The 12,821-nt window shown below is 30.7% G+C and overlaps 1 protein-coding gene and 1 long non-coding RNA gene across 13 annotated transcripts in view; one reads left to right on the top strand and one right to left on the bottom strand.

Moving 5' to 3' along the window:
• The window catches only part of LOC121384137, a 101,140-nt gene that overhangs the window by 35,069 nt on the left and 53,250 nt on the right, over positions 1 to 12,821 (bottom strand). The gene's annotated exons all lie outside the window — the stretch shown is intronic.
• Positions 1 to 12,821, top strand: part of LOC121384134 (voltage-dependent calcium channel type A subunit alpha-1-like) — a 139,631-nt gene that overhangs the window by 76,204 nt on the left and 50,606 nt on the right. For all 11 annotated transcript variants that reach the window (XM_041514386.1, XM_041514381.1, XM_041514384.1 and 8 more), the window contains 2 exons: positions 3,451 to 3,534; positions 6,010 to 6,126. In XM_041514386.1, coding sequence (XP_041370320.1) covers positions 3,451 to 3,534; positions 6,010 to 6,126 — 201 coding nt within the window. The remainder of the gene's footprint in view (positions 1 to 3,450; positions 3,535 to 6,009; positions 6,127 to 12,821) is intronic.

Raw genomic sequence — 12,821 nt, 5'->3', positions numbered from 1 at the left:
TGTTTTTGAAAAATGAGACCATTTTTCATTAATGTCAGTTAATGTGTTTCCCTGACTTTGCATTTAAAATGTACGATAGTACAAGTAGTTAGAAATGGGTGGACATATGCATTTGGTTACAATTTTATTGTTAAACACATACAAAAAATTAACAGTATTCTGCCAATTGCTAGCTGAAAGTGAATTAAAAAGACTGAAAATCAGTGCATTAAAAGTGTATGAAATAAAATTCAATTTCTAATCTTACTGTGTATAAAACTGATAGATTTGAAAATTCAGTTATAACCGTATGTAACTGATTTTTGTTTTTCACATTTAGATCAGTTTCTTACATACTATATATATCCAGGATATGAAAATAAAATTTGGTTTAGAGTTGCACCTATTGCTGTTCATCATTGTGCACCAAAACGTTTTATGGTAGGAGAAACATTCAATTCTGCAGAATTCTTGCATTTCTTATAAAGTTTGAATACTTGATGATTTACTTTCTGCTCATCATCTGTTGTCAACACAATATTACAGATTGCTTTGAGTCTTTGATTTCTGCCACTTCATCCTCATTTCTTTTCAGCACTGGCTGAGGACTAACTCACTGAAAATGTTTTTTGGTTTCGTTTCTATGGAGACTAGTCATATATTTATATATTAACATATATATTTAACCTTTTTTTTCTCTCTTATTTCTCTTTTTTGCCTGCTTGACTTCAGTTTGAGCCTGGTAACCCTCACAATACTAATACACAGTTGCAAGAAATTCCTATGGTTCTTACCATTATAAACCAAGTCTTTACAGCCTTGTACACAATAGAAGTCCTTCTAAAGCTATTTGCTTTTGGAGTCAAGGTTTGAAGCAAACTCTTAAAATCAGAATGTAGTCCTGTGTTGTGCTCACTAAAACCATCCAGTTACGATGTTCCTTCTTGTGTATATGTCTTTTTGAAGTGACCAATCAGAATGTAGTCCTTTTGTTGTGCTCACTGAAATCATCCAGTTAGAATGATTCTTGTGTCTGTATAATTGAAGTGGGCAATAAGATTGACTGTCTTGTTTTCACTGTACCAATCAACTGATTAGATTGTTCCTTCTTGTGTATGCCTTTTGGAGTGGCCAATCAGAATGCAGCTTTAATGTTGTGTCACAGAGGTTCACTTAATGCAAGTTTAAATTATTAGGCATTGAGTTTTCACATATTATTTAATAAAATATAACACTTTATATTGCAACATAGAATTAACACATATTAATGTTTGGCTGAAATATATTTTTACCAGAAAACCCCCCAGAAAGGCATGATAACTTATAATTAAGCTTATTTAAAAAATAAAATGTAAATTTTCAAAGTGTATGTAATTGAGAATATGCTTGAAAAATAGTTTTGTTCATTAAGTTGTTGATGCAAAGATTTTTCAATTTCGGAATATTTGAATTTAATAATTAAATAATGCATAAACATGAGGTGTTTTCAAATAACGTAAAGGATTTAATATATCTTGAAATATTATGTGATATAGTACTAACAACCCACTACAGATATCAGTTTAGATAGTTGCAGAATTTTACATAAATATCAATAATTTAAGGTCTTAAAATCTCTGCCATTTACTATTTCTGAAAATTGAGAAGATTGTATCTTGCATAAGTGACCTCTGAGCTCTTAAGTTGTGCTGTCATGACAACCTCTTGATATGCTTTCTGCTCAACCAAGATATCTAAAACCTGTTTTTGGCTTGTTCTATGGGTATATATATAGATCTACCCACTATGTGTTTTCGACATGAGATTTAAAAGTGAGCAACATTATTACAAAATCCAGGTATCAGTGTTGCAGCAAGATATTCACCTATTAATTAAGTTAAATGTTCAAAATGGAATGGCATACTGCAGTGCTACCAGTATTGTTGTTCATGACTTAGTAAAATTTATAAAACTGATATCTTTATCAGTCAACAATAATGCTTTACCATTACAGCAATCAGAAAACATTTTCATAATTAGAAATTTAATGTAAATTACACTTACATTTTCTTTTAGTTAACTTATCTGCATGATTATTAAATACCAAGTTCAAACTATAGATTAAGTTTTTGTTTTCAACTGCAATAATTTTTATTTATGTTTCTAACCGTAGCAGTTTTTAATATCATCCTTTTTGTCAAAGGTAGATTGGCCTCATGAATCTTATATAAACATTGTAGTCACTGCTTTATTTAAATTCAGGTATATATGTGGAGGGGAGGGGGGATTTAATGGCCATTATAATGCCCCACTTTTGTCCCCCTGCTTAATCCCTGGCTTATCTGGTGTCAACTTCATGCATGTTTTGCACTCACACCCTTGCTGCTTATGTTTCTTTTATGTTAGCATTACACCATGTATTTTGAAAATATTGTTCTAGTGTGCTGATTTATTACCATGTGTAATTCTTTAAAGGGTCATCATCACTATATTTATTTTACTGTACCGTACATTTTTAAATAACAAACTTAATGCTTTTTGATGCTAATGAACTTTAAATGTATAGATACGGTTATGGATTTAATTGTCTCAAAAATCTGTGTCTACTTTGTAGTATATGATTCAGATTAATGTGGATCCTCATTGAAACAAAACATATTTAACATCATTAATGCTGATAATGCCCCTTTAATATTTGATTGATATACATTTTTATGGTAATTATTATTATTATACATATTTAAACTCGTCTAGTTATTTTTTTACATGCACTGAACCCACTTCTCTGTTTGCAGTGTACAAAATATTAATAGTAGTATTTTCTCAATATGCAGTAATAATTGGGGGTAGGGGTGGAGGGTTCAAAATTTGTAACAATTAAATTTCAGGTTACATGTTTGCTCATATGTAGCATACACTTCAATATATTCTATATTTCAGCCGATGAAAATGTTTATTTACTGTATGTTACATAATGAATCTTGATACATTTCAAATGATTGTGACACTAATATTAAAAGCAGTAAAATAAGTAATAAAGACATAAACACTCGTAAAGTGGTATACCAGTGATAAACACATTTAAAAGTGGAAAAATCACTCTTTCCAACTGTGATATCAGACGTTCGTGGTTCAGTTAAATGTAGCAGACTAACTAGACGAGTGTATCTATAACAAACGTTTGTTTAAAGATAACAAATCTCATTTTAAAAGTAATATTAATAAGTTTTGAGAATCATACAGTTTAAACCACTAATTAATTTTTTATTTAAATTATTGAATTGTTGTTTACTCATCAGCTAATTCAATTAAGAAAAGTATTTATTTTGCAAAAAAAATTTTTTATATAGAATGTTTTTTTTTAGGGGATAACAATATACATGTATAAATATGTATCACTGTATAAAAATGTAGCTTTTTGGGGGAGGGGTTGTACCGTAGTTGAAATAGTATTTAGTACTAAATATTAAATAGTATTTGTTTTCTTGACAGAATTACTTCCGTGACTCGTGGAATGTGTTTGATTTTGTGACGGTAATAGGCAGCATCATTGATGTCATCATCACAGCTAATTCTGTGAGTATTCATTTTGACATTAATAATTAATATGTTTGCCATCTTGTCAAAATATATGTATAAATGTATTATGTATGTCATATGCCATGATTTACAGCCTGAGAGTAAATAAAATTCAGTTCAGTTGATGTTGTAAAGTTTATTTCTGAAATGAAAAAAGGAAGACTCGATCCTTTCTTAAAAGACAGGGCCTGTGGTGTGAATGTAAAAATGGGAGGGCCACTGTCAGTGAGATAGCCTGAGAGTGGAAATCTGAGGATCCAAAGGGTTTCAAACTGAAGGGTTGAGGGGCATAATAATGTAGAAAAAGTTTTAATTTCAGATATTCATATACAGCATTTCTAGCCTTCTTAGCAACACAATTATAATAGAAAGGTTGTGGGGGATGACCCCTGTGGTCCCGTTGTTTTATGGCCACTGAGACAAAGGGTTAAACACAGACATCACCTACACCCCAAACATTGACTGAAGTCATGCACATGCATGCATATTTACAGAAATGTGTATGTACATTTCAATAGGGGAATACATCAAATGTACAGGATTTATTCATAAAATACATAAGGGCATCACCATACACCCACCTCATGATAAGATATTTATCACGATACATAGCCCACAGATTAATACAGTACACATCACCATACCTAATTCACAATGTTTTCCTTGTTAAACAAAATGCTGCAATTTAGATGAAATGATTTGAAAATAAGAAATAAACATGATAAAAATGAAATTGATTGAACAGTTTTAATACAGTACACATCACCATACCTGATTCACAAAGTTTTCCTTACAAAACAAAAAGCTGCAATTTAGATAAACTGATTTAAAAATAAGAAATAAACCAGATAAAAGTGACACATTGATTAAACAGTTTTAATGTAGAAAGACCACACCATAGACATATATTCTGTATGCTTCACTGGCTTTCCTTGAAGGAAATAACTTGTCAATAAGTACATCTCGGTACAAAGCGATGTTGGTAAATTGATACAAAATTAAAATGATAGGAATCGATAAATTATCATAATAATAATCAATACACAAACAAGGACATCATATATCATATCATCAGCAATAATATTGTGGTATATCGATGCATTGGCGTTTAGTGTATTGTGACACCTCTAATACATATAATAAAACATATATCAGATAGTATATATGTATGTTCATACACATGTATATATTATGTACTTGAATGTGATATTCCATTGTGTTATTTTAGTTTGTATGCAAATTCAAATTCAGTTTGTTTTCAGAGTTATTTCTTTATGTCAAATGTGTGACCCATATTATTAAATTGATGGTTTGATAAATCCAATGAATTAAAGACAAATTCACAATATACCAGGCTGAATGCCTTTTCCAGTCACCCCATCCTAATTTATTTTAAACCACTTACTTCATATTTTAAAGAAGGTCAATAATAAATATGCGAACTGGAACACTTTTGTGTTTTATTGCATAATATTTGCTAATAATGGAATGTGACATGAAGATATTTTGATTACTGCAACATTCTCCATTGACGACTTTCTGAAAGCAACTATTGATGGCAAAAATCTATTTTGAAAGTCCTGACACTGAAAACTTGTGTCATTCATAGGACCAAGAAAAGATGAAATTTTATACTTATAATTTTTTCCAGAAATGGTGTATGATTAACTCTGTAATTCATATCCCATTTGAAATTAAAGGAATAATATTATTATCTAATGACATCTCTGTGCTGATTTAAACAATTTGTGAATGATTTTTATTGTTCATACTCCGATGAACATAAACGAAATAACAGACAATCATTACATAATATGTATTTAAAGTTTTATTGCAAGGCAATCAATTTGGAACTCTCCTAAAACTTTTTAGTAGTAGAGTATGAAGGGGAGCAGGAGAGATCACTCTTCTTTTCTTTTCTTCTTAGGACATATTTTTTGATATTTTAAAAATAACAGCAGGCCATATTTTACTTCCTATTTCAGGTTCTCATCTTTTCATATATGCTTGTTTTCACCATGTAAGGTTCAAGAACATCCGACCATGCAATTTTGTGTAAGAGAGACTAAGAGATCTTTGCAAATTAGGCCTCTGGTCTGACAGAATGATCTTCTAGTTCTAGTTAAGTTGGATACCATGTGTATACCATTGCACTCAGTCTTTCAGCTATACATTCCTTCATCTGGATATCACATACTTGTTGATCACTGAGGTAAGTATACGTACACCCACACACAGGCCACAATATTTTTTTAATAACTCTTTTTTCACCAATGATTATAATATTCCAATTTCCAGAGCACAGCTCTTAGCTTCGGCTTCTTCCGACTGTTCCGAGCTCTGCGCCTCGTCAAGCTGTTGAGGCAGGGCTATACCATCCGCCTGCTGTTGTGGACTTTCTTCCAGTCATTCAAGGTACGCCGCCCCCACGTGTCATACATTTAAAGAGACCTCTACACTTTTAACTTACAGGCATCTAGTGTCAGTTTTGGATTCTTTCGGCTGTTCCGTGCAGCCCGTCTAGTGAAGCTGCTGCGTCAGGGAAAAACCATTCGACTACTTCTGTGGACTTTCTTTCAATCCTTTAAGGTAACAATAGGTTTCCAAGCAAGCCTGTTGGTGGGATCACTCAACATTAATGCTTTAGCTGGATTGCACACGCACTTCATTCGTTACATGTTGATTGACTTTTAAAAAAAATAATCCAAAAACAATTTAATGTCATAAATTAAGCATTTTTGTGTTAAAACAAACATATTAATGATGTAACTTGATGTAATAAAGATCCTTTTCAGTGACATTTTAATAAAATATAATAAAATAAAATAACATTTACTATTTAGAATTTTTTTTAAATTAAAATTGATCGATAAATATACTAAAGGACAAATTGTACGTACATGTAATTATATATAATGAACAGAAAATTAATTTCTCAATTACACTGTGAAAGAAAGTCTAGTGTTATGTTCAGACTTTGCTTTTCACTTTACGAATGAACAAGTGTGACGGCCAAAGAATTAGTTCTAAAATCCCTGGTTTGCGGGACCTAGCTTGCCACCAAGCACGTTTGAATTCTTTACCAGGCTATGTAGTTCACTTTTACGTAACTTATCAATGATTTCCTTCAGTTCTTTTTATGCATGTAGATTGATATATGTAAACGTATTCATATATAATTATATACATGTATTATATATTCTTCACATATATCTGTATCATGTACTCCCTGCATATACAATTAGATTAGATTGTCACATATATAATCATATACATGTAGTTGTGTGTGTTTGAAATCATATTCCAGTGTTAAAATGTAATAAATGGGGTTTATAAATTACTTTTCAGTTTTAAAGTTTATTTATATGAATTAAACAAAATTAATTAATTAAAACTATTTTTATATTATTATATTATTAATATTATTTAATACTAAGTTAGTTCCATTATATATATATGCAAGTAATAATTAAAATACATTGTATTTTCCTAAACAAATTATGTCATAATGTTCAGGCATGCTTTATAACTATAGTTTCTATGTTTTAAAATGAGTTTTCATTGCTTTCCTCAAACTGAATATTTTTTATTCATTAAATAATGATATTTATTTTGATAATTATGAAACTGAAAGGATTCAGTGGAAAAATTAGGCAAATTTTTAAAGCTAATTAATAATTCTGTCTAAATTTGGATTTATAAATTTCCAACTTTAGGCAACTCGGTAATTATTAAGCCCTTATTAATTTGAAATGTTATTAATGAGAAAGCAAGTAACCCTTTTCATTTACAATAATAATAAACCTGTCCCAGCTAATAATTGTTTTGATGGATTGCTAAAGTTCAGTACATTGTGAAAGACTTAGATTATTGGAATATCTCTCTATCTCTCCACTATTGTTTTTACATAGCCAAACATAAAAACATTAACCTATGTAGGAATTAAACCATAAAAACAATGTTTAACTTTCTGCTTTGGAAGACAAAAATAGCCCCAGTGTTTTCATTCTACTAAAAAAATATCAACTTTGCCACTAGAGTTTGAAATATTACTGTACCACTCTTTACTTTGAAGGGTCTGAAAAAGACCAACAACTCTCGTTAAATCTCAATATATAGGCAAAAACATCACGGTATATCATTCCATTCAGTTATAGATACAGGAATCAACCCTGTGTTTACACCATAATCATGGCAGTTCATGCCTTCCCCTGTTAACATTGCATTGTCTAGCAATCAAATTAGTTCTGATTCCAACAAAATAAAGAAAAGGGGCACTCTTTTCAGTGGAAAATTATAATGACTAGGTTTAATCATAAGGGATGGCTAGAGGGGGATACTTATTACTGGAATGACTAGGTTTAATCATAAGGGATGGCTAGAGGGGGGTATTTATTACTGGAATGACTAGGTTTAATCATAAGGGATGGCTAGAGGGGGATACTTATTACTGGAATGGAGTCCTTAATACATTACATATGATTGGTATACCCCATTTTAGATTCATATTTTTGGCAAGCATGCACAAAAGCATGTTTTTTTTTAACTGCACACCTTATTCCGGTTTTTCCTTTTTAAGGAGTGGTTTGATTCAGTACTAACTATAATACTAACTGTACACTAGTTTGTTTCTAAAGTTTGATTCACTTGAATTAGAAGATTCCTTTTGATTGGTTTCTTGACAAAAAGTTTATCATTTTAAAAACCAATTATATCTTTTGCACATTTACATATTAATTATTTAATATATGGTGGATGGGTTTCTAAAGTAATATTTTCTTTTACATTTTGTTACTAATTTTCATTTCTATTTTTTTTCTTCTTCTTTTTAAACCATTTATTGCTTGACACCCTGAAATTTTTCTTAAATTAACACTAGAAATATTAAAATATTATAGTAATATAAACTTTATGTACATAGAGATGCCCAAATAAGGCTGTTGTCAGCTCTATATGCATGAATATTAACCCTGCTTATATATATATACATGTATATATCTCATGTTTAATGTACGTAGTCTCATTAACCATATATATTATATAGTACATACATATGTATATATACACGTGAATGTAATGTCCATGTGTAATTTTTTATTAACACTGTTGATTACTTAGCACTCATAGTAGATAGTGAAAACTGTACATTAAGTTTTGCATACATATATATACCACATGTATATGGACAATGTCTTGTTTTGTTAAAAGCAGTGGCCATACTGTTGTCACTACCTCAGTCATTTTGATGTATTTCTGTAATCAGTGTTTAGAATCCAGATTCGTTTTTTTCTCTTTTATTGGACTATAGTTTCTATTTTTATCTTAGTATATTTCTTTGAATTTATGTAAATAAATTAATAGAATAGCTTTAATAATTGTGTACTTCTATAGTTAATGTCAAATACTGATCGTAAGATCATTGACAGTTTTAGACGAGCTTTAAGGCAAAAGCAGAATCCTCAAAACAAGTACCATATTCGACATATTATATGTAATGTGTATTTATAACTAGATATATTATTGGTCTCTATAATATGTCACTTATAAATATTTACATTTATTTAGGTTCAGCAGATTTATTTATCACAAGAACAGATAGAAATATTTAAATACAATAATTTGAATAGGGAACGATGGTCATTATTATCAACATTTTCATGAGCATTCAAACCTATGTTGGGAGAAATGTTAGGGTGTGATTTTTTTTTTAAAGTTCATCAAATATTTCTAAAGAAAAAACAAACATTTTTAGTCCATAATAAACATATATTTCATACCCCTATTTTGAAAAAACATTGGATGAAAATCTAACATTTATTTTATAATGGCCTATGTGTACAATTTTAGAAGGGGAGGATTGATGTTCCAAACAGATAATGGTTTGTATGCTAATGTAAATGTTTATAATTGTGAACAGTTCCCATGACGTATTGGGAATAAATGTTTCAAAGCTATATGTATATAATATAGAAATACACATAATGAAAATAACAATATTGTGCAAGATGTCTATTCTTGTGTTAGTCAGAACACCTTTAAGAGTGTAGACTCAAAAGGATAAAAAAGTAAAGTTTGTTAAGTTTATCAACACCACAAGAGTACATTGATTCATTAAACATCAGCTATTTGATGTCCAACATTTGGTAGGTGTTTCAGAAGAAACGTGCATGCTACATTTGGTTTTCATTATTGGCAGCAAGGGTAGCCATTGATATACTTGTCATGAGGCATTGCCACAGTGGTTGGAAACAATTGAAGAAGAAAACATTCTCCTGTGTAACTGTTGCATACAGCAATGCATGTTAGTGTGAATAATGTGTAAGAGTATAAAAAAAGTTGTTTTGTTTAACAACACCACTAGAGCACATTGATTTATTAATCATTGGCTATTGGATGTCAAACATATGGTCATTTTGACACAGTCATAGAGATGATACCCATGATATTTTTCCATTAGTATTAAGGGATCTTTTATATGCACCATCCCACAGACAGGATAGCACATACCATGGCCTTTGATATACCATTTGTGGTGCACTGGCTAGAGCGAGAAATAGCCCAATAGGCCCACTGATGGGGATCGATCCTAGCCCAACCACACATCAAGCGAGCATTTTACCACTGGGCTACGTCCCATCCTGTTTAAGAGTATAGACTCAAAGAATCAAAATCTAAAGGTTTTATAAATATATGTACTATCATCCTTTAAATTAATGTTGTTTGTTTGGAAAAGTGTCTGTCATTTGGCTTTACAGACTGTTTAAAACACATTTTAAAATAGAGAAGATACACAGTAGTAATGTATAGACTCAAAGAATCAAAAGCTAAAGGTTTTATAAATATATGTACTATCATCCTTTAAATTAATGTCATTTGTTTGGAAAAGTGTCTGTCATTTGGCTTTACAGACTGTTTAAAACACATTTTAAAATAGAGAAGATACACAGTAGTAATGTATAGACTCAAAGAATCAAAAGCTAAAGGTTTTATAAATATATGTACTATCATCCTTTAAATTAATGTTGTTTGTTTGGAAAAGTGTCTGTCATTTGGCTTTACAGACTGTTTAAAACACATTTTAAAATAGAGAAGATACACAGTAGTAATGTAGGGCTACAAAATTTTAAAAATAATTTTATGTTGTGAAGTTGTGAAATGATAAGTTTTCCATGTGTATTAATTAAGTCACCCATTGGATTATTTCTTGTTCCAGCCAGTGCACTACGACTGATATATCAAAGGCTGTGGTATGTGCTATCCTGTCTGTGGGATGGTACATATAAAAGACCTCTTGCTACTAATGACAAAAATGTAGCGGGTTTCCTCTCTACATGTATAACAAAATGTCAAAATTACTAAATGCTTGACATCCAGTAGCCAATGATTAATAAATCAATGTGCTCTAGTGGTTTCAATAAACAAAATAAACTTTTTTAATTAACACTCTGGTTTAACTGATAACATTTTTAATGAAGGTTATTAAGACCACCTGAAGGTGATTGCCATTTACTGTTTGTGTATTTCTATATGAGGCATACAGAACATTTGGACTATATATTCCTCATTTAGACTCTTCCTTGTATATACATGTATAGCTATTTTGATAGCTTTAAAGCTGCAATCTCACCTTCATTTAGTGACACAAAACAAAACCACAACTCCAGTTTAATAAACTTGTGTGGTTTTGCTATCACTAGGTACAGTGTATTGTCAACTGCCTTAACAACAAGGTTCTGTCAAGACCTGAATAGTAGAAGCTACATGCTATTTGTTGAAAATGTGTGATATGTATGACTTATTATTGTCTTGCCGTAATGAATTAAAAATATGAGATATAGGTGTTACTGCTCTAGAAGACAATGATGGTGTAAAATATTTCATTTCGGTCAGCATTAAAGTTTCATGTTTAACTCCATTTCTTAGAAACTATAAGTCCCAATTAATGAAAACTTGGTTTATAGTTTCACCTGTGGATGTTCATCACAATGCATGTGAATTTTTTTTTTTAAATTAATTAAATAAAAATTTCACTGGTAATTAAAAAACAAAATCGAAATGTTTTTAATTTTTATTTTGTTTTGTTTTTAAAATATGTGTTGATATCAACATCTTATTGATACAACTAAAAATAAAACCAAGTAGTAAGTTTATGGTACACAAGACATTTAATCCAGTGGAATTCTTGAATTATTTTATGTGTTAGTTGGCAAGATCAATACTGGTTGAAACTTAAAATATCAGCCAGTCCCGGTAAGCAAGGCATTAACATGGCCAATATGGCTACTTTCATTTCATTTCAACTTATTTCAGTGCTTATATCCAATTAAGGTTCAAGCACGCTGTCCTGGGCACACACCTCAGCTATCTTGGCTGTCTGCCCAGTACAGTGGGTTAGTTGTTAGTGAGTGAGAAGAGGGTGTAGTGACCGTAGTAATTAAAACTCGCTCTTGGTGGGAGCCAGTATCAGCCTACGAACCTGTACCTTCCAGCCTTATGTTCGATGGCTTAACCACGACGCCACCGAGGCCAATCAATGGCTACTAAATAGTTCAGAACATTTGAACCTCTATTTGCAAGGCTTAAAACGAACAGGAAGCCAACAGCAAATGCTGCTCAATACGCTTTCTGATAATCACTTTTACAAGCAGTGTTTGCATGCTTTCCATCTTATTTTTGACAGTATATTATGTTAAACAACCTGAATTCCTAATTTTCAAGAGTGATTAAATATCACGAGCTTTTATCTCAAGCTCTCCTCATTGTTTTTTTTTTTTAAAAATAATTATGAGTATCTTAAGTCTAAATTTCAAGACTTAGTTTACAAACTGCTTCTCAGTTTTTAACACTTGTTTCCAGATTAAAATTTGAGAAGCAAATATTGTTCTACAAACCATAAAATGAATTTCGAGGTGGTTATAATACATGTGTTCCATTGTTAAACAATCAAAGTTAGAAATAGCAGCGAGAAGAAACTTAACTGATTGATCTATTCTGAAAGTTTAAATATTAAAAATATACCCGAGATTGCAGCTTTAAATTTGGTAAAATGCGTACAAATTAAATTCAACAGACATGTTATTATTTTGTATTGATGACTTTAGTTATATGTCAGTATAAATATATATAAATACAGCAGATGTATATCGGTCTACATGCTTTAATTAGACACATTTTATTATAGCAACTGGCAATTGGTTGCCATTTAAAGAATGGTGGTAAGCATGTTATTGGATTTGGGTTAAAGATAAATAGGCTCTAATTCTACTTATCTAGACTGGTATTAT

The sequence above is a fragment of the Gigantopelta aegis genome, chromosome 10 (assembly GCF_016097555.1).
Source record: "Gigantopelta aegis isolate Gae_Host chromosome 10, Gae_host_genome, whole genome shotgun sequence".
NCBI lineage: Eukaryota > Metazoa > Mollusca > Gastropoda > Neomphalida > Peltospiridae > Gigantopelta > Gigantopelta aegis.
Note: the sequence above shows the minus strand (reverse complement) of the source record. Positions and strands in the feature narration are given on the sequence as shown.